Source organism: Procambarus clarkii, chromosome 51, assembly GCF_040958095.1.
Source record: "Procambarus clarkii isolate CNS0578487 chromosome 51, FALCON_Pclarkii_2.0, whole genome shotgun sequence".
Taxonomy (NCBI): domain Eukaryota; kingdom Metazoa; phylum Arthropoda; class Malacostraca; order Decapoda; family Cambaridae; genus Procambarus; species Procambarus clarkii.
The window spans coordinates 15540123-15566019 of NC_091200.1; the positions used below are offsets into that span (position 1 = coordinate 15540123).

The window sequence follows — 25897 nt, forward strand, 5'->3', positions numbered from 1 at the left end:
AAATTAGGAAACTGAAGGGCGGAAACTGAAGGGGGGGGGGGGGGAACTAATTTTGTAATGCTGTATTGTGAGGGGGTTGCAGAGCTTGGCAAATATGGTTGGGTTCAGGGCGGTGATAGGAGAAGCGTTCACCTCCGCTTCGGTGAAGGAAGAGGAGGGCAGCTGTCCAGGGGGGACGCGACGCTTTGTGCTGCTCTCTTGTACCATGACAACCACACAATACCTTCCACACACACACACACACACACACACACACACACACACACACACACACACACACACACACACATACACTACATTAAACACCCGAACCTACCGCCACTTGTAACTGCCATTACTACTGCCTGTTTCTGTTAACCTCCGCCACCACCATCTACCACAACACCTTGCACCACCACCTACCACAACACCCTGCACCACCACCAACTACCACAACACTATACATCACCACCATCACCACCTACCACAACACCCTGCACCACCACCACATTCCACAACACCATACACCACCATCATCTGCCATTCACCTTGCCCTGTAGCTCAGTAGTTATCTATTTGTGACTATGGTACAGTGTGGTCTATTCCTTTACGCCCCGCTGTCTAGCCCTGTTGTAACTCTAGTGTTATAAGGGAACTATTCTGACGTTCGAATTCTTCGTCGAATCTGGCCTTACAGCAGTGGATAGAGGTGGCTTCCACAGCTGCTTCTCTCAGTGGATTCCACTTGCTGACCCACCCGTACAGGATACGGGTATTTCCTTACATTTCTTTGACTCATTTGCTGTTACGTTCGCAAGAGTTATCGCGCTTCCTTTCACGTATGGCTGTAGGCAAATTGTTCCGTACCCAGCGTTGAGTGGTGGTTGACGGCGGTAGGAGTCTCGTACCCAGCGTTCTGACGGTAAGACCATCAACCTCGTCCCCCTCTATAATGCCCGAATCCTCAGGGTATCACATTCCGGCTGCAGGCGCGGACGCGACCACTTCGCAAATGACCGTCGTAGCCTTCAGGGTGCAGATGGTGACAGAAGCAGGCAGGGGTCCTGGCCCAAGTTCCCTACAGGAGCATATAAGTGCCCAACATAAGAGGCTTCCGGAACTACGTTAAGAGCAGGATGAGGATGATGATGGGGGAGGGGGTCATTAGCAACGTCTTACCATCGTTATGATGGTAAGACGCCCTCATCTTCCCCAGCAGTGACAACCGCCCTCCTCCAGTCACTGTCGGAGATGCGCAAGTCTCACGATCTTCAATCTTCCTTCCTGCACGTTTTCCCCTTTTTTTGCCTGCCTGGGGCGGGTGCAGCGTCTCCCGTCCGGGTGTTTTGTGTGGAGGAGAAGACGCTCCCGAGAGGACGAAGGGAAGAGGATTGTGATATTCCCTGGGCGAAAAAGAATGTAATTGCATCCATAAATTACTTGAAGCTTCTTCAGTTACCCGAAGGCAAAGAATGACGTGGCGGAATTATTCCACGCGTTCGACGCGCATATCCTTGGGGCATCATGTGCTTCTGGAATGGTAAAAGGTTTTGGTTTTTTTACCAAGCTTTTCTGCTTGGCAAAACAGAACTGAGACAAATATACGCTACAGCTCTAATTAGTTGATTATAGTCAAGAACAAATATGTAGGTCAAAGCGACGTAGTCCAGTGTAATCAGTGCGGACCACAACTAATTATACTGGACTACGTTCCGACTGGTACTGGAACGACCCGCGACAGCACCTCGCCTCTGTAATTATATGAACGACAATGAGACCGGGAAAAAAACCTTTGGCGTGCTGTCACCACCTGCTCGGCATCCCTCTTCCCCCCTCCCCCTCCTCCCCCCAGTGGGTTAAGGGGATTCTGGGGGTAGTAGAACATCTTGCTGTGGGCCAGAGCATCGGTATGTGGCATTTAGAGGATTCAGAGAGCCTTCCGACACGAATTCGATCATTTGATAAAGTGCTCGGCTATCAAGTTACATATGTTGAAACCATACTCTACATATGGTACTGATGTGTGCCCAGGTGTTCTCAGTCTGTCTAGGACTGGTGTTTTGAATATGTGGGACTCGTGTTCTTGGGCTGTGGAAAATTAGGGACTGGAGGTTGTAGTCTGTGGTCTTAGGCTGTTGGGTTTGTGTTCTTAAGGCTGTGAAACTGGATGTTGGGGGCATGTGTTCGAGGATCGTGTGACTTGTGCTCTCTGATGGAGTGATATCCTTGAGAATGGAACAGCTAGCATGAGGCTATTGATGGCTGAGCGTCTTGTGTTGCGATTGCCATCTTTTGGTTGCCCACGAAGATGGGTCAGGAAGGAAATACTGAGAACAGTGGCCTTATTTATACCTAGCGGTAAGGCCACTGACGTCTTGCTGATGATAAAGGCTCTGACGAACTGACCAGTCAAACCAGAACAAATCAAGACTAGAGGCACGTCCTATCGCACCTTATCCATCTTTATCTTATATTCAGATAAATGATTGTGGGGCAGCCATATCCCACAGAGTGGTGCACACTCCAGTGCTGGGAGAGGACTTGTGCTTCTCTCTAGATTCAACATGTGGCTCTTCATGCTTATTGAAAAGTCAAACTTTATTCCCAATATGTCAACTCATACACTCACTCTCTCTCTCTCTGACTTATAAAGAAAACTTACAAAAGCAGTTTTTTGATTCTCTGTTAATCCATGACACGGATTTTGAGCGCAGTGCTACAGAAGGGCATACCTTAACGTTCTCAATATTATTTTATTTTAATTATTATAATTATTATTATTATTATTATTATTATTATTATTATTATTATTATTATTATTATTATTATTACAGGAATATAATATCATGGAATTATTGTGGCTATGAGGTGACATCGTCCCAACAGTGAGGTGATGTTTTTGAAAACTTCCGGCATGACTGGCTCCAAGATGGGCGTGGGAGGTAGTGGGGGGGGGGGGGAGGCAGGGGGGCGTGTGAACGTGTGGGCTTCGTTGTGGGCGTGTGGATGCCTGGGTATGTGGATGAGAGGGTGTGGGCTTGTGAATGAGTTGGGTAGTTAATGCAAGGGTGTGGGGCGTGTGGATAAGGTGGTGTGGGGCGTGTGGATAAGGTGGTGTGGGGCGTGTGGATAAGGTGGTGTGGGGCGTGTGGATAAGGTGGTGTGGGGCGTGTGGATAAGGTGGTGTGGGGTGTGTGGATAAGGTGTGAGCGTGTGGATAAGGTGATGTAGGGCGTGTGGATGACTTTAAAGTTAACTTGTTCATTCCACATGGCCAGTACAAGACAGGTGTAACTTCATATATTTCCTCGATTCATTTATGTTTCAAGCTTCCTATTAAGTCCTCTTGCCGTACCTTTCTCGCCACTTAAAGCTGTCCTTATCCACCTTATATATGTCCTTGTGTATCTTGTATGTAGTGATCATTTCACCTCTGTTTCTTCTCTCCTTTTAGGTTATGTGATCGCGTTCCCCTTAACTAATCCTCAGAGTTTTAACCTCTTAGTTTCTGGCACTAATCTCGTGGTAAATTGATGTATATGTCAATTTTGGTTTTAATGCTGCACAAGGGGCGGGTTCCAGTCCGGTGCGGCATATTCCAATATTGGTCTTAAAACGTTGTGTAGCTTGCATTGTGAGTCCTGATTTTGGTTTCTAAAGGACGTTTGAGAGACGTTGTGGTGGTAGTTTGAGAGACGTGGTGGTGGTAGTGGCTGTGATGGTAGCTGTTGTAGTGGTGGTGGCTGTGGTGGTGTATGTCACAACGCCTGATGTGGTAGTAGTGGTGGTGGTGGTGGTGGTGGTGGTGGTGATATTGGTGGAGGTGGTGGTGGCGGAAAATTTATACCGCTAAGCTCCCACGGTTCCTTACGGGATATAACTCTTAAATACACGCACTCTCTCATGCACACACACACACACACACACACACACACACACACACACACACACACACACACACACACACACACACACACACACACACACACAGCGCGCTTGGTGGCTGAGTGGACAGCACTTAGGACTCATAATCCTGGGGACCAGGGTTCGATTCCCAGAGATAGCGGAAACAAATAGGCAGAGTTACTTTCACCCTGATGCGCTCCTTTTACCTAGCAGTAAATAGGTACCTGGGAGTTAAACAGCTGTTACGGCCTGCTTCTTGGGAATGTGGGTGTGTGGGAAAGAAAAAAATTGATCGTTGATTGACAGTTGAGAGGCGGGGCCGAAAGAGCAGAGCTCAACCCCCGCAAACACAACTAGTTGAATACAACTAGGTGAATACACACACACACATACACACACACACACACACACACACACACACACACACACACACACACACACACACACACACACACACACAAATCCAATAATTCCCCCCCTTCCTCTCCAGTTATGCAGCGGTACTGAGAGGTAGTATAGACGTGGGGGTGGAGGGAAGGTCGATCAGTCAAGTCAGCCAACAGTGACGAGCCCATTTTTTAGTTTCTCGGGAAAGGAAAATCGCGTTATTTGGCGGCGTAACTCATCATATGGATGAGCATACTGCCCTTGCAGCATTTACACTACGTCCCAATAGGGAGGAGGGTGAGGGGAATCCCTACTGGGTTGTTCATCCTGAGACCTGCACCTAGACGCAGCTGGGACTTGCTTAATTAACTGCCTCGTGTGAACAGGTCGTCAGAGCAGATGATTAAGGTGTACAAGCCGTAAGACTTGCGTTATCTTGCGGGTGCAGTGTGGGAAATCTTTTTAGAAAACAGCAGCTGTGTTTGACAACTTTTTCCTAGTTCTAATACACGGCGAGTCCCTGAGTGTGTCTCACACCGTGAGTCCCTCAGTGTGTCTCACACGACGAGTCCCTGAGTGTGTCTCACACCGTGAGTCCCTCAGTGTGTCTCACACGACGAGTCCCTCAGTGTGTCTCACACGACGAGTCCCTCAGTGTGTCTCACACGACGAGTCCCTCAGTGTGTCTCACACGACGAGTCCCTCAGTGTGTCTCACACGACGAGTCCCTCAGTGTGTCTCACACGACGAGTCCCTCAGTGTGTCTCACACGACGAGTCCCTCAGTGTGACTCACACGACGAGTCCCTCAGTGTGTCTCACACGGTGAGTCTCTCAGTGTGTCTCACACGACGAGTCCCTCAGTGTGACTCACACGTCAACAAGAGTAATAACCACGTTCAACAGAGCTCCGTGTCCGTCTCGCGTCATCGTCTTGCGGAAGTCGTCAACAGTTACTGACGATTGTTCCTGGTAACCTGGTTACCACCCGGGGTCACGCTCCCTCCTTCATGCCTCCCCCCTCTCTTTCCTCTATCCAACACCCCCTTCACTTCCCCCTCCCTTCCGCACCCCTCTTTTTCCCCTGCTTGTCAGATCTCCTGATCTTCCCCCAACCCCTTTCCCCCCACCACCACTGCACACTGTTCCACCCCGACCGTCCCATCCTCAACTCTCACATGATGTGGAAGGAATAACATTCCCCTCCCTATCTGCCTCGCTTCCCCTTCCTCTTCCCCCCTTCCCACCACCACCTCCCTCTTGCAGCAGTTGCGTGAGGTATGTAACGGAGCCGCTGGCTGCGATAGGATGGATCAGGTCGCCGGTGGGTGTCTTCACTCAAACCCACCGGCAGGCACACCCTCCAAATCTGCCCCCCCCCCCACAACTACCGCCACCATTGCCACCACAACTACCACCACCACTACCTACGTTTCCTCAAAGAATCAGCACAGCGCCCTGCGGGAATCATGCACAGCTCGATACTTCACCCCCCCCCCCTCCTTCCACCTCTCACATCAACCATCAGCTCCAACAACTCCTTCGGTAGCTCCATCATCAACATCCTTCAGCCTCATCCTCCACACTGTGACAGCCGTCATCCTCCACCGAGTCCCCCCAGAGTCTCCATCCAGCACCTCGAGGGAGAACTCGGTGGTGTCGTCGGCGTCTGAACGCCCATCAGTAACCGGCACTTTGGGCTGGGAACCGGAGTTTAGGGCCGGAAACCGAAGATTTGTTTGAGTGCCCCGAGCGACACCGTAAGTGATGATGGTAGGAGACTCCTGTCGAGGCGAGACAGTGCTTTGCTGGCGTCAGATGCTTGAGAAATTATTCAAAACAAACAAACAAGGAACTTATATATATATATATATATATATATATATATATATATATATATATATATATATATATATATATATATATATATATATATATATATATATATATAAGTTCCTTGTTTATATATAAATATATATATATATATATATATATATATATATATATATATATATATATATATATATATATATATATATATATATATATCTTAGGTTTCTCTCAATAAAATATATACAGTGGTGTGGTGGAGGCTGACTCCATACACAATTTCAAATGTAGATATGATAGAGCCCAGTAGGCTCAGAAATCTATACACCAGTTGATTGATAGCTAAGAGACGGGACCGCTATACACTAACACACAGTTCCTTACAGAAACCATTGGGTACATGGTATAGTTCCAGTGACTGGCTCCAGTGACTTACAGTACGCCTCCTGGCTGGTGGATGACAGTACACCTGACTGATGGATGTCAGTACACCTGACTGGTGGGTGACACACACACATATGACTGGGTGATCGGCAGCCACTGAAGCCATTTCACACAAGCGAGACGTTCATAAACTTGACATGTTGATCATGTATAACTGGGTGTCCAATTCTGCTGCTATTAGTTTTACTGGTGGCTGAGCAGACAGCTGTGGGATTAAGAAGCGGGATCCGGGTTAGGGGCCACGAAAGGTCAAAGCAATGAGTGACAGCAATGCTTTTCGAGGCGTGATCAAGATTGACGAGAGAGAGAGAGAGAGAGAGAGAGAGAGAGAGAGAGAGAGAGAGAGAGAGAGAGAGAGAGAGAGAGAGAGAGAGAGAGAGAGAGAGAGAGAGAGAGAGAGAGAGAGAGAGAGAGAGAGAGAGAGAGAGAGAGAGAGAGTGCTTGTTTCAAAAGCAGTTTTTCGCCAGCTTGGAATTTGCTCTTTTCTTTATGAATACACTCTAACCGCAATGGCCCTCATTTCAGGACTCATGGAAGCAGCTATTCAGTGATTTTTAAAGCTATTTAGGAGAAATCTTGAATCTTCTTTTTTTCTGGGATTTTTTCGTTTTAATAAATGTCTCTTCAGTCACTGGTTGTGTTGGCGAATCTGGATTATAAGCGGATTTAGATTTCATCGTTCGGTTAATGCCAGCTTTGTGTGAGGATACGTGACTATGTTAAAGGATCCTATGTCCGTCAGTTTACGATGAAGTTGTGAATTAAAAAGAGTTATTTTTAGGTTGATATATTTTTTTTAAATGCAGAAAGTTTTTGTTGGAGCTGTTTCCTTTGTGAGCAAAAGATCCTCACGTGATTCACTAGTAACTCTCAAGTCATCACGTGCAGACCTAAACAGTGCGGCATACCAACGCTACCGATGAAAACAACACACTGGTTCACTCGCCCATTGTAAATAAAGCTTAAAGAACGAGTCTCTACGACTAGTCATGCTTCACCTACCACCAACTGGCTCAACAACAACAGCTGTTCTTGTTAAACCCATTTAATTGGGTTCATTGGAAATACTATATAAACATGATTAATGGGCAAAGTCCATATTTTACATTTGTTATTCATACTGAAGGACTGACAGTCGTGATCAATCAGACAGTCCGTATCTCGGAGCTTAAGAAGCAAATAAGACTGTTCCAACTTTATACTCATAGCATCTAAGAATCTGCCAACGTTACACATCACGATGGAACAAATGTGTTGACTAAAACGCGGTGACAAAGTAAGTGAAATATTTCCAATAGACCAAAGGAGTCTAACTAAAGATTCCAGGAAGTTCCCCGATGGTCCTATTCATCGGTGTCTGAAAATTGTGATTCTCATGCCAGTCAAGTAATAGACTACAATTTAACGGACTTTCTTCTCGATAAATATTCTGATGTCTAATGATGCTGGAGCACTGATACTTCTTTTTTCTTGTCTTCGTTAAATAATTCTAGCGAGATACAAAGGAGCGAGATACAAAACAAAACTGAACCTATCATGGAGATAAAGGGATGCTGAATAGGCGTGCAAAGAGAACGCGATGAGGGCGGAGGCTGGAGTTGCACAAGGGAAGAATTTTGTTTCACTGATATTTTTTTAATTAGTTCAACCACTTCCGTCACACCTCATATATGGAAGAGTATCAATATGGTGAGGCGTTATACTCCTGTTTCATGAGAGTCTCGAGATAGTTCGAGACAGCGTGAGGCTTACATGAGGTCATTTATAATCCATTTTTTTGTTTTGCTGATTTGAAAAATAATGTCAAGCGGAAGGCAGTGGATGGGTTACCGAGCCAGGGTCTCACCATCACACTTCGTCCCTATCCCACAGGTCTGCTAGCTATAACAACGCTACAGGCGACTGTTCCATCTCGGACATGGACAGGCACACGGCTGTCGGAACCGGCTCTTTCCGAGCAGCGGAGAACAGCGACTTCCTGGAGAACAACTGCGTCGATGACCCCGTCAGACTGTGCGAGTTCCAGAAGATGGAGGGCCGCATCCTGAAGACGGTCGACTCTGTGTACCAAGAGGTTGCCGGACTGGAAGACTGCAAGCGACTATGCCTCACCGCCTCCTTCAGGTAGGTGTCTCAGGGTGGCAGATCATGACTTCATGAATCATGTTGTTCAGGATACTGAAATCTATATAAGCAAATTATTTTGTATTAATGTTGTCTTATATCACCTATTAAACCCATGCTGCATGAACTTCGGGATCTTGCAACACAATTTTAATCTTGCACGACCCGTAGGTGCCACTCCTTCGACTACGGTGACACCGGAGACAGCGTGTGCCGTCTCTCTCACCACGCCGCCGCCACCCTCACCCACATCGAGGAACCCTACCTCGAGATCCCCGGCTCCTCCACATACGAACTCTCCTCCTGCTACAACGTAACGATTGACTGCCGCTCCGGAGACATGATCGTTAAGATCAAAACCTCGAAGATCTTCAATGGCAAAATCTACGCCAAGGGCTCCCCCAACACCTGCGTCAATGACGTCAAGGGTACCCTGGAGTTCGACCTCCTGATGCCCTACAACAATATTGACTGCAGTGTGGAACGTGACGCTGCCGCCAAGTACAGCAACGACGTCATCCTTCAGCACCACGACCTGATTGTGACCTCGGCTGACCTGGGCCTCAGCGTCCACTGTCAATACGATCTGAGCAACAAAAGTGTGAGCAACCGCGTCGACCTGACCGTCGAAGGAGACATCAAGCCCGCTCTGGAACAAGGCAGCACCGTCGACTCTCCCAACGTCATCATGCGAGTTGCCAACCGCAACGGCGATGACATCTCCGATGCATCCGTGGGAGACCTGCTCCAGCTCATCTTCGAGATCCCCGACAAGAACTCTCCTTACGAGATCTTTGTGCATAACTTGTATGCAATGGACGGCAGCAACACGAACAACATCACTCTCCTTGACAGCCGCGGCTGCCCCACCGAGATCTCCATCATGAGGCAACTTGTCAAGATCGACTACACAGGCAAGGTAATCACTCGATTTTTTTTACTCTATCAAAATCTGATATCTATAATGTTCCCTTATATACGAGTATATAAATTTCTGTAACAGCTTAGCAAGTCTAACTGTTCCTTCCATGCAGATTTTGGGTGCTTCCTTCGACGCCTTCAAGTTCCCTACGAGCGATGTGGTTCAGTTCCGTGCTCTGGTGACGCCCTGTCTACCTACCTGTGAGCCCGTCGTCTGTGACATCCTCGACTTTGGTGGACAGATGAAGAAGGTTGACAGCTATGGCAGGAAGAAGAGGGAGGTGTCGGAGTCTATCTTCTTTGACTTTGGTGCTTCAATGTTTAACCCACAGGCCATTTCTGAGACATCTGTTCAAAGGGTAAGACTTTGTGAGCTAATGTATTCAAAAGCTTTATATCCATCCATACACATTCATATATATATATATATATATATATATATATATATATATATATATATATATATATATATATATATATATATATATATATATGCGAACATTCAGGCTTGTTCGCATATATATATATATATATATATATATATATATATATATATATATATATATATATATATATATATATATATATATATATATATATATGTATAACATACACTTGAAATAACCCCACGTTTATTACGTTCCCTCCGTAAGCTTGATCTTATTTTACCTGATTCCTGGTCCACAGATCGTAAAGCGCAGCCCATATATGCTGGACGTTCAAGCCCTCAGCTTTGTCGACAACTTCCCCGATGCCTCTGTCAGCCACCGCATCAGGAGAGAAGCGCCCGAGCAGCAAATCCCCGAGGAGATGCTTGTTGTCCAGTCTATCAAGATCTCCGACAAGTTCGGTTTCCGTGGCCCTCAGGCCCAGAGCCGTGACAAGTCCGTCAACAACCTCTTTAAGGAGACCAAAACCGGGGTGCGTTGGCTCTATGCATGGCATAAGTTATTATTTGCATTATAAAATAATTTTGTTCAGGTCTTATCACTATTTTATAGCTTTTGTCATTAATCAATGATCCTTATAATTTAGATTTTTGTATATATAATTGTATTTATACTCATAGCTTAAATTGCTATTACTGGTTATTTAAATCAGCATGAACATGGATAGAAGTGATGTGTCTAGTCTTTGTGAGTGGGTGAGTAGCGTCCTGACGTGTTCTCTTGCCCCCATCCCAGGTGGAGGGAGACGCCGAGATCGTGCTCCAGGAGGACGTATCTGGAGTATGCATCAACATGGTGGGTCTAGTGCTGGCCTGCTCGGTGTTCCTGGTGGCGCAGCTGGTGATCATCGTGGCGTGGACGGCCGTGTGGCACCGCCGCCGCAGGAGCAAGCTTGAGGAGCCTCTCAGCCCGGCCACCACCACAGAGTCACTCCGTCAGCTCTACGACTCTGGCTACCCACGCAGGATCTAGCTCCTCCCCGCTCGAGCCGCCGGCGTGCTCACAGGAGCCTTTCGCCCCGTCCTCAACGCCTCGCTGAGAAGAAAAGTTGGTGAGACGGGCGCAAGAGACACTCGCAAATTGGAAACTCGACCTCCGCGTGTCCTCCAATCCCGTCACCATCCTGCTCATGTCCGCCAAGATTCGCTTTATCCTATTGAGATCCTGTAGGCATGTAGCTGGATGGAGTCAGCACGGGAGAGGAGGGCGAAACCTTCTGGCCCTAGGAACTGTGTGCAACATTACCGCCAGCGTGTAACACGAGGCAACCAATGGGAATATTACGATGGAACCTGGCAGATCCCTGACAAGGTTTTGGGGCTCGTTGGTCTTGATATCATCGAGACGAGACACAGTGGGCAACGTTGCCGCAAAGATACACGCTGGGCCGCCAAGAACCTCCCTGCCCAAACCAGGTGGCCGAGCGGCTTCCATTACTAATACAAGACACTAGTGAAGACGCTGGCTTGACTTGACAAGTCACGAAATGCTTCACCTGCTATTTCTGGAACCTACCTCCACAAGAGGGGCATTTACGATAAATCACAAGATTATCTAACATTGGGCATTTGGAATTTGATCTCTAAATTAGAGGCATCCCACTGAAAAACTCAAAACTCAAAGGCTATTACCAAGGGCATTATACCTGGTGTATCATAGGACACACTTGTAATAACTTAGTGATAAGGTTGTTTTTATATAACATTTAATTGTGTGACGGCAGTGTCTTTGTGACGTGACATATTGTGATAAGTGACGCAATTTTACCAGAAAAGAAAAACCCGGACTGAACCAGAACTTTTAGTGACTCGATCTTTGGGATATATTTACTAGAACTTTCGGCTGCTCTTTACCCAAAGCTGGAACCATCAAACAATTTCAAACAATCGAAGTCTGGTGAAGGATGGCCATGCTAGCGACGGGCAACAGTCCCACCTGACGTCAGCATCATTCAGCCAACGTCAGGCCACGCTAGCGACGGGCAACAGTCCCACCTGACGTCAGCATCATTCAGCGAACGTCAGGGCCCCAATTCATATTTTCATTATTATCCTCGGGCTCCCCTTGGCCAGGCTTCCTTTGCCGTTAATATTGTTGTTGTTGATGTGATGGGAAGGGTGAGTCTTGCTGGAGACGCTGCTTGCAGGCGACTGGTGGTGGTGGCGGTGCTTTGGGGACTCCCGGGGTAGGTCGGGAGAGGTGCGGTCACCCGTTCAAAGCCTGGCGTTGTGGTTAAATCAAAGAGTATTCGTGATAAGATTCCCGCTCGTAATTTACAATACTTTGAATTTTTGTTCCAGCTTTTAATATTCTCTGTAAATTATATAGAGATGTGTCTCTTTCACGCCCATGTGAACGCTCAACTCGCCATACTGAATCGAAATCTCTCGCGTGCAAAATATATATGTGATCAAATATGAACTTTGATTTGACTAACTGGCGCCCGAGCGAATGGGCCGGACCCCTCTCGCCTCATCCCGTGCTTATTGGTGCAGGTACCAGGGATATTCACCCGTTCAACTAGAACGAGAAAAACAGGCACAAGACAAGCAACATCTTTCCCCCCTATTCAAATATACGCAGTTAGGATTTCTAGTTGGGACCTTTAAGCTGAAGTTGCTAACTATATATGTGTGTGTGAACCAATGCTGTGTATATATATGTAGCAGTAGAGACTTGGATAGAGGGGTGGGGGAGGGGGAGGGGGAGGGGGAGGGGGAGGGGGAGGGGGAGGGGAGGGGGAGGGGAGGGCCTAGTGTAGATATCACTGTTTTAATGCCACAGCGACGACACTTTGGGGACAAACCACTTGTTCATCGCCTGGCACTCTGTGGACCGAGGTACAATGGCTACGACAAGTTACCGTTATGTAACAGAGGTTCGAAGCTCTCTGGTGTGTGCGTTTGTGTAACAATCCCTTTGCAAGTTGTCTAGTATTTGCTCAAGTTAGGTGCAAGGCAGCAGCTGCTGCTGCTGCTGTAAGAACCCCGTTTGGGTTCGTATCCTTGAAGGTGTGTGGTACTAGCTGGCCGGATTTCTCGTATGTTTGGAGAGCAAAATGACCTGTAGACCCGTGTCTGTTGCCTTACATGTATGGAGAGAGCTGACCTGTACCGCCAATACTTTCTCAGTGCATAGAGATTACAGGCTTGCAGCCCCCCCCCCCTGCATGTCCTCCCTGCCTGTACAAATGTTGTAGAATAATATTACTAACGTTTATAACTCCCTACTAACCTGCAGTGACTGGGGTGCCGCTCTCGACATTTCCCTCTTCTTCGAAAATGATCTGAAAAAAGATAAAAATAATGACATGAGCAGTAGTTACGTTATTACAAATACATAGTGAGAAAAGTTTTTAATTTCCAATTATCAGCCATGATTTTATACATTATAATGAATTTATTTATGCTTGAATAACAAAGTTTATAGAGAGGATGATGTCAAGAGCCTTAACCAAAGTCATTAGCCTTTTTAACCTTTGCTTAATGGTAAACTGACCTCGCTTATTAACCGTTATTGCTTGAGTGCTTATAATGCCTGTACGCTTAATTGCATCCCTCCATTAACAACTGGTGCTTGAGTGCTATTTGGAAGGGATTGAGTGCTAAATACTGGTACTTGACCTCTTACTTGAGTGCTAGTAACTGGTGCTTCAAGGCCAATGGTTGATACTTGAGTGGTAACAATATTTCCTTGAGCGCTAACAGCGGGTGCTGGACTACTAACATGAGCCTGAAGTCCTAACAATTGATGCTTAGAAGCTAAAAAATATAGAGTTTAAGTGTTAATTAATAAGGCTTTCTTGCTAACAATCAGAATTTCCTTACTAACAATTAGTATTTGCTTGCTAACAATCAACATTTCCTTACTAACAATTAGTATTTGCTTGCTAACAATCAACATTTCCTTACTAACAATTAGTATTTGCTTGCTAACAATCAACATTTCCTTACTAACAATTAGTATTTGCTTGCTAACAATCAACATTTCCTTACTAACAATTAGTATTTGCTTGCTAACAATCAACATTTCCTTACTAACAATTAGTATTTGCTTGCTAACAATCAACATTTCCTTACTAACAATTAGTATTTGCTTACTAACATAAAGCATTTTATTCTTACCAATTAGTATTTGTTTGTTGACAATTAGTATTTGTTTGCTAACAGTTTATTTCTAAAAATCAGTATTTGCGGATTAATCATTAGAGAATTAATAAAAAATGTGTATTATATATATATGATTAATATTCAATAATCAGTTCCTGCTTACTTAATAACTACTTAGGTTTCCTTACTAACAAATACTCTGATCTTGAAAACAAATTTGTTTGCAAATAAACGCATGCTTATTAATGGATACAAAAACAATTGTTTGCATTGTAAAAAGCGCTTGCTTATATACCATGCATATACATAGTCTTTTTATGCTTGATCGCTTGCTTGCTTGCTTGCCAATAAGCAGACAACGCTTACTCGCTAACGGCTAAGAGTTGTTTGATTGCTTGCTTTGTTTTTGCCATCCTTCGCTATGCTTGCATTCCTCACACTGTTCAATCGTGTCCGTTCTGCCTTGCACCCTAAATCCGGATTCACAAAACGCTTCCAACAAAAATAAATCCGCCCGTGTCTGAGTATCTCTGAGTCTGAATTATCCACAGGATAACCTGTGGTTCGAATTCAGTTCGAACCACCACACGAAACCACTATGAAAAGTCCACAAAAGCAGCTTCAAGAGAGGATTTTGTGAATTCGGAATCGCAAATGTAAACAAAAGGATTTGTAGAGAAACTCCCTAATATACGAACCCTTGGCTCATCCAGCTACCTTGAGGCTACCTTGAGGTGCTTCCGGGGCTTAGTGTCCCCGCGGCCCGGTCGTCGACCAGGCCTCCTGGTTGCTGGACTGATCAACCAGGCTGTTAGACGCGGCTGCTCGCAGCCTGACGTATGAGTCACAGCCTGGTTGATCAGGTATCCTTTGGAGGTGCTTATCCAGCGCCTATAGATTAATTTTGGTTCGTTTATGGGTGATTTCCGAGGACTTATAATATGGATTCCTTGAGTTAGGGTAAGTTAGGGTAAGTTTGGATTCAAAGTATGTTTTTTTTTCCTTTTTTCTCCTTTTTTTGTTGATACTATAGTGCATTGGATTTATAGGTCCCAACAAGCGACTCTACTGTAGTGTTATGATCATAACTATTGGTAATGTGGAGAGAAATGTTGTTATTAGCAGAACTTTACTGTTAAATAATTTATACAACTATTTATCTATTTATTTTATTTATTTATTTATACATTAATTTATTACTACCTTTTATATTTGCTTAGGTTAATATATTTTCCACCGTAGTACCAAGTTTGGAATTCATAAACAATTTTTTTTTTAAATTATGATTACTCCCTGTGCTGTTTTTTTCACATATATATCTATCCCAGCAAACACCAAACGTACCCACAACGTCATTTTTCCGTTGTATCGACGTCATAACGTTATAGTTACATTGTGTGTTTGCTGGGTGCTAGATATATATATACATATATATATATAAATATATGTGTTAGTATGTATAACAAGTTGCCAAGCATTTCAGACTAGTATTACACTTTGTTATCTCCGTTATTTACGAGAGACTGCCCCGGGGATTAGGGGAGGGGGGGGAGGGGAGGGGAAAGGAGGGATTTGGGATTAGGAGAAACTAAAATTGGGGCTAATCTTCTTGCGCATGTGTGTGTGCTTGGAGCTGTGCATGCGCATGTGTGTGCGGTCGTGCGTGCGTGTGCCTGTATGAGTAGAGTGCTTTCATTAGTGCATTCCTACTTCCTTAGCTTGTATGGCTGGTGTATAGGACTGAAAGAAGGTGTCTGCGTTCACACGCACGTGTGTGTGTGTGTGTGTGTATCTGGCGACCCGTAGACGATACGTTAGTTCCCCCTGTATGTTACATGCTCCTGTAATACCATTGTTATTAGCATTGTCAAGTTGCGCCATCCTTACTATGCCCCAGTCCTTCAGCTACGCAGGCTAGGATGGACGCAGGTTAGGATGGACGCAGGCTAGGACAGACGTTCGTCTACTGTTGTTTGTACCAAAGTTGTGAAAATAAAAAATAAAAAATATATTTCGTGTTTATGCATTCATTCCTGGCCTCCATGAGTGTGTGGTGACAGTGCCTGGCCTCCATGAGAGTGTGATGACAGTGCCTGGCCTCCATGAGAGTGTGGTGACAGTGCCTGGCCTCCATGAGAGTGTGGTGACAGTGCCTGGCCTCCATGAGAGTGTGATGACAGTGCTTGGCCTCAATGAGAGTGTGGTGACAGTGCTTGGCCTCCATGAGAGTGTGGTGACAGTGCTTGGCCTCCATGAGAGTGTGGTGACAGTGCTTGGCCTCCATGAGAGTGTGGTGACAGTGCCTGGCCTCCACGAGAGTGTGGTGACAGTGCTTGGCCTCCATGAGAGTGTGGTGACAGTGCCTGGCCTCCACGAGAGTGTGGTGACAGTGCCTGGCCTCCACGAGAGTGTGGTGACAGTGCCTGGCCTCCATGAGAGTGTGGTGACAGTGCCTGGCCTCCACGAGAGTGTGGTGACAGTGCCTGGCCTCCACGAGAGTGTGGTGACAGTGCCTGGCCTCCATGAGAGTGTGGGGACAGTGCCTGGCCTCCATGACAGTGCCTGGTCTCACACCCGTCACGGTACGTGGGGCAGTGACCACTAACACGCCGAAAAGTAGCCAAATCCTGTCCTGTAACTGTCAGAAAACGAAGCTTTTCCCACAGAACAGTCGCTTAGTAGACGGTAGCGAACGGTCATAAATCTACCATTCTTTAAAAATTCTTATTATTCTTTCCCTATTACGACTACTCATAGCCCAGTCGACAGAGCTTCGGCCTCACAGGCGTGGGGTCAACGGTTCGAGACTCCTACAGCCCAGGTGAGGGAGGGAGGGAATTATCAGGGGAAAGCGTCAAGCCCAGGTGAATGGAATATCTTTGAAGCTACAATTGGATAAAATTCTTCAGAGTTCTTCTCCTCTCCTCATCCTACTCGTAAACTGAATTAACTCTACTCTCTTCTTCAGTTTAATATTATTACTTTGTTGAACATGCCCAAACCATCTCGTCACAATCTTGCGGTTACTGTTTTTTGCACTTCATGTCTCCAGATGACATTTTCATTCCATAATCTATCTTTTCTCTTCACACCACGAGAGAGAGAGAGAGAGAGAGAGAGAGAGAGAGAGAGAGAGAGAGAGAGAGAGAGAGAGAGAGAGAGAGAGAGAGAGAGAGAGAGAGAGAGAGAGCTTAGCACTTCAGAACGGTGCTACAGTCGGCCCGGCTTAGCACTTCAGAGAAAGAGAAAGACTTAAGAGAACACATAACTACACAATCTAACACCAGAGGTTAACATCAATAAAATTACGTCGACAGCACATGCCAAAGTGGCCAAAGTGCCTCCGGAGGGGTTTCAGGAACGTGGGTGAAGGAGTATTCCGTATTTGCCCCCACTGTGTGGCTCTTGAGGGTGCTGCACTGGTCTGGAACCCTATCTCTTCTTGAGGTTATCTTGAGATGATTTCGGGGCATTTTAGTGTCCCCGCGGCCCGGTCCTCGACCAGGCCTCCACCCCCAGGAAGCAGCCCGTGACAGCTGACTAACACCCAATTACCTATTTTACTGCTAGGTAACAGGGGCATAGGGTGAAAGAAACTCTGCCTATTGTTTCTCGCCGGCGCCTGGGATCGAACCCAGGACCACAGGATCACAAGTCCAGCGTGCTGTCCGCTCGGTCGACCAGCTGCCTATAACAAACACAACGACAAAAGGAAATATCCAAAGATATGTAATAATTCTTGTCCCTGAGCTATAGAGATCTAGTCCGAGGGAACTGGATCTCCCCACTCAGCTGGACAGAAGGAACAGAGTAGACATGATAACGACGTACAAGATTCCGAAGGGAATTTATAGAGAGGGAAGAAAAAAATTCCCGATTATTTGTGCACACTTCCATCTTTTGTATACATTTTAGTTACGCTGAAAAATGAATGAGGAATGTTGAAATGTGTATAGAATATTCACGTAAAATCATATATAACATTTTTTTGTGTGTATTTCTATTGTGAGGTTATTTTCAAAGAGATTTTCTTGTTATAATCCACAACAGTAACTCTGAAAACATCAAATGATTGTAACTGTTCTGGGCGCCGCTGAGCAGGCCCCTGAAGGGCCGGAACAGGTGCGAGCTGGCGACCTTTCCACCATATCTCAACACTGACGACACGAGGCCAACAGGTCACCGGTGGCCCACTTGAAGCTCTTGACCACTCAGTGTCCCGTGTGTGTGTGTGTGTGTGTGTGTGTGTGTGTGTGTGTGTGTGTGTGTGTGTGTGTGTGTGTGTGTGTGTGTGAACACTCAGATATATTACATTATATTACAAGCAAATGTAATGTAATGAAGATAGGGGTAGGAAGCAGGAGACCAGATACAAGGTATCATTTGGGAGATGAAATTCTTTAAGAGTCAGAGAGAGAGAAAGACCTGGGGGTTGATATCACGCCAGACCTGTCCCCTGAAGCTCATATCAAGAGGATAACATCAGCGGCATATGCCAGGTTGGCTAACATAAGAACGGCCTTTAGAAACTTGTATAAGGAATCTTTCAGAACATTATATACCACATATGTCAGACCAATCCTGGAGTATGCGGCTCCAGCATGGAGTCCATATCTAGTCAAGCAAAAGACTAAACTGGAAAAGGTTCAAAGGTTTGCCACCAGACTAGTACCCGAGCTGAGAGATATGAGCTACGAGGAGAGACTACGGGAATTAAACCTCACTTCGTTGGAATTAAACCTCACATCCCCCCTAACAGAAGAGTTAGGGGGGGATATGATCACCACATTCAAGATTCTCAAGGGAATCGACAGGGTAGATAAAGACAGGCTATTTAACACAAGGGGCACACGCACTAGGGGACACAGGTGGAAACCGAGTGCCCAAATGAGCCACAGAGATATTAGAAAGAACTTTTTTAGTGTCAGAGTGGTTGACAAATGGAATGCATTAGGAAGTGATGTGGTGGAGGCTGACTCCATACACAGTTTCAAGTGTAGGTATGATAGAGCCCAATAGGCTCAGGAACCTGTACACCTGTTGATTGACGGTTGAGAGGCGGGACCAAAGAGCCAGAGCTCAACCCCCGCAAGCCCAATTAGGTGAGTACCTAAATGCACTTGCATGGTCAAGGAATCAGCTCCTAAGCCCCACCTTTCAAACTATTGGAAGTTTAATACAATGACTCGGTTTCCTCATGAGTTATATCATATTTGCACATAACATTGAGTATGGAGTTAGCTTCAACAACCTCAAATAATCCACTGTTTTACAGTGCCTACGCTAACTGTATCTACCATTATTACAAAACTAATCTTCACCTCCCATACCATCACCAAACACTGCAAATATCATATCATAAACTACTAATACTATCACCACCACCACCACTACCACCACCACCACCACCAAAACCACTACCACCACCGTAACGTCCACCATCACCACCACCACTACCCCCCCCCCTCACCACTACCACCACCACCAGGTGGACAAAAATAACTTCATAAGATTGAGAGAAAGCAGGACAAGATGACACAAGAGCAAGATGGAAAACCAAATAACCCGAAAGGACTTAAGAATGTACTCGTACTCTATGCTGTAAGTTGAGCGACCAATTCTAAAAGAAGAAGAAGAAGTAGTGGAAGCCACCTCCCTCCACAACTTTAAGGCCAGCTTCGACAAAGAATTTGAAGCTCAGAATAGTTAAATTGAAACTCAGCATCAGGTATAAAAGGCTCGTAGACTCACTAGCCTCAAAGAGCTGTAGAGGCCAATAAAGAGCCACTCCCTCGGAAAACACTGCTAGGTAAGCACTCCCAACCCCCCGTTTCCTACCCTAACAGAGAACCGGACTGACCTTCGACCTGGCACGCCAGCGCAAGGTAAAACAGCTACATAAATGGCGCGCCCCGTGACCTCTGAAGGGGGTTCAACGAGTCCAGATATGCGCATAGTGATCACTGGGGTCGAGCCTGGCAATTGGGGGAATATAAAGATAGTCATTGTCTTTAGCGCGTACCGTAAAACAGCGCCCTTCTTGCTGCCGGCGTTCGTTCGTTCGTTCGCTTCTGGCGGACCTTTTGTGTGGTAACTGTGACAGGAGACGGCAGACCGGCGCCATCTTGCCCTCACTGGTAAGTTTGTTCCATGGCTCGTGTCAAGGTCTTTTGCCGCCGGTAGAAATAATTAATTATTACCCAGTGTATTGTTGACTAATTCACACACTAGAAAATGAAGGGTCGACGACGACGTTTCAATCCGTCCTGGACCATTCTCAAGTCGATTGTGAGAATCAATCGACTTGAGAATGGTCCAGGACGGACCGAAACGTCGTCGTCCCTTCATTTTCTAGTGTGTGGATTGGTCAACATACTTCAGCCACGTTACTGTGACTCATCGCCTGCATACCAAAAGTAATAAAAATATGATGAGTTTTTATTATTATATATTTCTCAGACTCTAGTTTGTCTAGACACTGATTAATTACTATCATCTTTATTACTGTTATTATTATTATTATTATTATTATTATTATATTGTGTATGATAATCTTCCTCTCTCACCTCCTTCCAACTTTCTTAAGATTTTCTTTCCTCTAGTTACCCGTCTCTTCCCCTCCATTGCTAATTTCCACAGCCAGGTACAGGTAGGGGGGAGAAAGGTCGCCGATACAGCCAGGTACAGGTAAGGGGGGGGGGGGGGAAGGTCGCCGTTACAGGGGTGAGTTTTTAACCTTCCTTGCCCAACAGGTTCGTTCCTTCTTAAGTTTTTGTCATCTCTTTTGCGTGAGTTAGTATTGTTGACTCACGTCCTGATGGTAGAGTGCCTAGTCCGTCTCTCTCTCTCTCTCTCTCTCTCTCTCTCTCTCTCTCTCTCTCTCTCTCTCTCTCTCTCTCTCTCTCTCTCTCTCTCTCTCTCTCTCTCTTTCTCTCTCTCAAATTAGCGCCTATAATAATGTTAAAGATGAACATAAATTATTTTTTCAAACCACAATACAAGGCGAGTGAGATGCGCCTGCGAGCGGGGCCACCAGCAGCCACCTCCCTAAGATGGGCAAGTCTGGGTAATTGTTTACCCAATTGTTTCATTGCCCATCAGCCGGAAACTTGCCTTTCCTGGGTAGATTCGTGGAAACGGTTTCCCTGTTCTTAATGTGTTTTAAATTTGAGTCTATTTGTCATGCTGAATCTCACAGGAGAGGAGACATCTGAAGGGCTGTTCAATAATCACTGTAGTTCAATAATAGTGATAATAAATCAATAAAGAAGGCTATGTAAATATTAGATGTTGGTTCACTTATGATGACATTATATAAGGCAGGAGACATCAATTCAATTAAAGTCACCAACATTGCACTGAGTGATGCATTGTTGATTCTGAAGCTTTTCTGACCGAAGAGTTAAGTGTGGTTCAGGGCGGGTAGAACAGTGCCGATGTTAACAGTCTTAAAGGCTGCAGTAAAATATATCAGAAGTTATATTATGAACATTTTAGGCATTGCTTCTGTTTGGTTTCTTCCCAATCTTGCTTACTCTTCAGTCAACTTGTCCTCTTACAAAGAACGTCTCATTTCGATCGTATGCGTTACCGAAGGCCAAAAATTGTCGTACTAGAAAATGAAAGCGGCTGGCGAAAGTGACGTACTGTCCCGTTTTCTGTTTTGGGTCCTCTGGTAGGTTAGGAGAGGACACTTTAAATTAACCGTTTTCTTGACGGTGGGAAACCTTAGGAGGATCTGGCTACTCCAGTACAGTTTGAGGGACCATTTATTTTTCCTGCTGTAAATATAAGGATTGGAGAGTGTGGAACTTATCTTCTATCCTGAACTCATCTGTCCAGATAAGATCAATAGTGGCTGTAATTAACCTTGTTGACCAGACCACACATTAGAAGGTGAAGGGACGACGACGTTTCGGTCCATCCTGGACCATTCTCAAGTCAATTGTGATGAGGAAAGATTAATTGATTGATGAAGATTATGCCACCCAAAAGGTGCCACGGGCATGAATAGCTCGTAAGTGGAGGCCCTTTGGAGCCATTTCCAGTATCAATAGATGATACTGGAGATCTGTGGCGGTGCGACTGCACCCTGCGTGACGGAAGATGTCTCCCGTGGTGATGAGGAAGATTGATTGATTGATGAAGATTAAGCCACCCGAAAGGTGGCACGGGCATGAATAGCCCGTAAGGGGTGGCCCTTTTGAGCCATTACCAGTATCAAGAGCTGATACTGGAGATCTGTGGAGGTGCGACTGCACCCTGCGTGACGGGAGATGTCTCCCGTGTGATGAGGAAGTTGATGCAGGGAATAAATAGGCAAGAGAGAGACGTGAGGAGTAAGGCAAAAGGTACGAGCGGTAAGGTGTAGTAGAGGGGATAGTAGTAGGAATAATTAACCTTTCCTGTACACAGTAACGATATAGTTCATCAGGTCTACAGTCAATAGGTTTGGCCACATACTCTCATATACTCATTCTCTGTATCTATCCTCGCTCTCCGCTTTACCTCTCTCTCTCACCACAGTTAAATGATCATCTATCAAACCTATGCATCACTCCCCACCATCACCGCCGTCCGCCTGCCAGCGCTGCCCCTCTTCGCAGGTGTGACTGTAATGGATGGGTCCTTTCCGCTCTGGTTCTTGGTCTTACGGATAGACGATCAATGCTAACAGTCCACCTGACTGCTGTGAAGTTCAGCGGACGGCGGGGTAGGGGGTGAGTGTGGCTCCAGGACGGTCTGTCCACCAGTGGCTGACGCAACGGGCTGACGTGAGCCTGGCCAAGAAAGCTGTGGGATCCTCCGGTTCTCCAGTGGGAGAGATGTGGGTTGGGTTCCAGTTCTACAGAGCAGAGGGTGATACCGTCATACCAGGATTCCCCCGTAGCATAGTCCTGAAACCCGTCTCCTTTTCCCCGGACTAAGCTGATAACTTAAAGCCGTCACACAGCTGTGACTTAGTCCTTGTAATCACCATCGTTGCACTCGTCACGCGGCTGTTACAATCGATAGACAGCTGCTAAAATCGCCATACAGTCGTCACAGGTGTACTGTCGTCAAACACCCGTTACTCAGCTGTCGCAGCCGTCACTCTGCCCACACAATCGTCAGACGGTCATTACATAGCCGTTACTGGCATTGATATAGTCCACACAGTTACCATACTGCCCTTCCAGTCATCACAGTCGATACAACGGGAAAGAATCATCCCTATTGGATAGTCAAGGACCAAGTACAAGGACCAAGGACTTCAAGGTACAAGATCACAGTCAGTTAATCGCACCGTTTATGTCGCTTTTGGAGAGTCCTTCCGTGTCATTTAATCAGGAAATGAACAGTGAAGAGGATCATCAGGGTGAAAGAAACTCTGCTCATTTGTTTCCACCATCGCATGGAATCGACAATAATCTAAATTTCGAGTCTCGAAGTCGAATCCTGCGGGATTTTTTTTCTTTCATTCAAACTGTATTGCTAATTCTGAATAAGCAATCTAAGACACAGTCATTGGTAATTAGGTTGGTGGTGCACTACGTGAGTGTGGGGAGGTGAGGGGCGTCAGCTGTGCTCATCACACAACACCCTCGAGACTCATCAAGCACGAACACGGATCATTCAAGTGTGTAAACAATGATGACCTTGCAACGCTGCTGATAAATCTTTATTGGTTGCATTGCTTGTGTATGTCGTGGGAAGTGTGTGTGTGTGTGTGTGTGTGTGTGTGTGTGTGTGTGTGTGTGTGTGTGTGTGTGAGTGTGTGTGTGTGTGTGTGTGTGTGTGTGTGAGTGTGTGTGTGTGTGTGTGTGTGTGTGTGTGTGTGTGTGTGTGTGTGTGTGTACTCACTTAGTTGTGCTTGCGGGGGTTGAGCTTTGGCTCTTTGGTCCCGCCTCTCAACCGTCAATCAACAGGTGTACAGATTCCTGAAGCTACAGGGCTCTATCATATCTATATTTGAAACTGTGTATGGAGTCAGCCTCCACCACATCACTGCCTAATGCATTCCACCTGTTAACTACTCTGGCACTGAAAAAGTTCTTTCTAACGTCCCTGTGGCTCATTTGGGTACCCAGTTTTCACCTGTGTCCCCTTGTTCGCGTACCACCCGTGTTAAACAGTTTATCTTTATCTACCCTGTCAATTCCTCTGAGAATTTTGTAGGTAGTGATCATGTCTCCCCTTACTTTTCTGTCTTCTAGTATCGTGAGGTGCATTTCTTGCAGCCTTTCTTCGTAACACATGCCTCTTAGTTCTGAGACTAGTTTAGTGGCATACCTCTGAACTTTTTCAGCTTCGTCTTGTGCTTGACAAGGTACGGGCTCCATGCTGGGGCCGCATACTCCAGGATTGGTCTTACGTATGTGGTATACAAAATTCTGAATGATTCCTTACACAGGTTCCTGAAGGCTGTTCTGATGTTAGCCAGCCTCGCATATGCCGCAGACGTAATTCTTTTTATGTGGGCTTCAGGGGACAAGTTTGGTGTGATATAAATTCCTAGATCTTTCTCTCTGTCCGTTTCATTAAGTACTTCATCTCCTATTCTGTATCCTGTGTCTGGCCTCCTGTTTCCACCACCTATTTTCATTACCTTTCATTTACTCGGGTTGAACTTTGGTAACCATTTGATGGGCCATTCATTCAGTCTGTCTAGGTCATCTTGTAGCCTCATACTATCTTCCTCTGTTTTAATCCTCCTCATAATTTTTGCATCATCAGCAAACAATGAGAGAAACGATTCTATACCCTCTGGGAGATCATTTACATATATCAGAAACAGTATAGGTCCAAGGACTGAACCCTGCGGGACTCCACTGGTGACGTCTCGACAATCTGAGACCTCATCCCTCACAGTGACTCGCTGTCTTCTGTTGCTTAGGTACTCCCTTATCCAATGGAGTACCTTCCCTTTCACTCCTGCCTGCATCTCCAGCTTTTGCACTAGCCTTTTGTGTGGTACTGTGTCAAAGGCTTTCTGGCAATCCAAAATATGCAGTCTGCCCACCCCTCTCTTTCTTGCCTGATTTTTGTTGCCAGGTCGTATAATTCAATTAATCCTGTGAGGCAGGACTTGCTATCCCTGAACCCACGTTGATGCTGTGTTACAATGTTCTTTCGTTCCAGATATTCCACTAGCTCTTTTCGCACAATATTCTCCACCAGCTTGCATGGTATGCAAGTTAGGGACACTGGCCTGTAGTTCAGTACCAAGTATACCACTTATGGTATACCACAATCCTGGAGTATGCAGTTCCAGCCTGGTGTCCATACCTATTTAAACACAAGACAAAGTTAGAAAAGTTTCAGAGGTATGCAACCAGACTAGACTCAGAACTGAGAGGTATGTGTTACGAGGAAAGGCTAAGGAAGCTAAACCTCACGTCCTTGAAAGACAGAAGAGTAAGGGAAGACATGATAACCACCTACAAAAATCTCAGGGGAATTGACAGGGTGGACAAAGACAAACTCTTTAGCACGGGTGGAACACAAACAAGGGGACACAGGTGGAAACTTAGTACCCAGATGAACCACAGAGAATTGGAAAGAATTTTTTCAGTGTCAGAGTAGTTAACAGATGGAATGCATTAGGAAGTGAAGTGGTGGCGGCTGACTCCATACACAGTTTCAAATGTAGATATGATAGAGCCCAGTAGGCTCAGGAATCTGTACACCAGTTGAGTGACGGTTGAGAGGCGGGACCAAAGAGCCAAAGCTCAACCCCCGCAAGCAAAACTAGGTGAGTACACACACA

General features: G+C 45.8%; 2 protein-coding genes across 2 annotated transcripts in view; both read left to right on the forward strand.

The window, feature by feature from the left end:
- Nucleotides 1-12721, forward strand: part of LOC123774547 (uncharacterized) — a 52467-nt gene extending 39746 nt beyond the window's left edge. Inside the window, exons 5-9 of the mRNA XM_045768892.2 lie at nt 8418-8669; nt 8841-9588; nt 9704-9949; nt 10278-10511; nt 10775-12721. Of these exons, the coding sequence (XP_045624848.1) occupies nt 8418-8669; nt 8841-9588; nt 9704-9949; nt 10278-10511; nt 10775-11011 (1717 nt within the window). The 3' untranslated portion in view covers nt 11012-12721. The remainder of the gene's footprint in view (nt 1-8417; nt 8670-8840; nt 9589-9703; nt 9950-10277; nt 10512-10774) is intronic.
- Nucleotides 12722-16231: 3510 nt separating this feature from the next.
- LOC123774472 (uncharacterized) lies at nt 16232-16753 on the forward strand. The gene has a single exon (XM_045768806.2). It carries the CDS (start codon nt 16232-16234, stop codon nt 16751-16753), a length of 522 nt encoding a protein of 173 aa, XP_045624762.2.
- Nucleotides 16754-25897: the final 9144 nt, after the last annotated feature.

What these genes read in the sequence shown, in the direction of transcription:
- LOC123774472 (XM_045768806.2), top strand. Translation starts at nt 16,232, where the DNA reads ATGACAGTGCCTGGCCTCCATGAGAGTGTGGTGACAGTGCCTGGCCTC.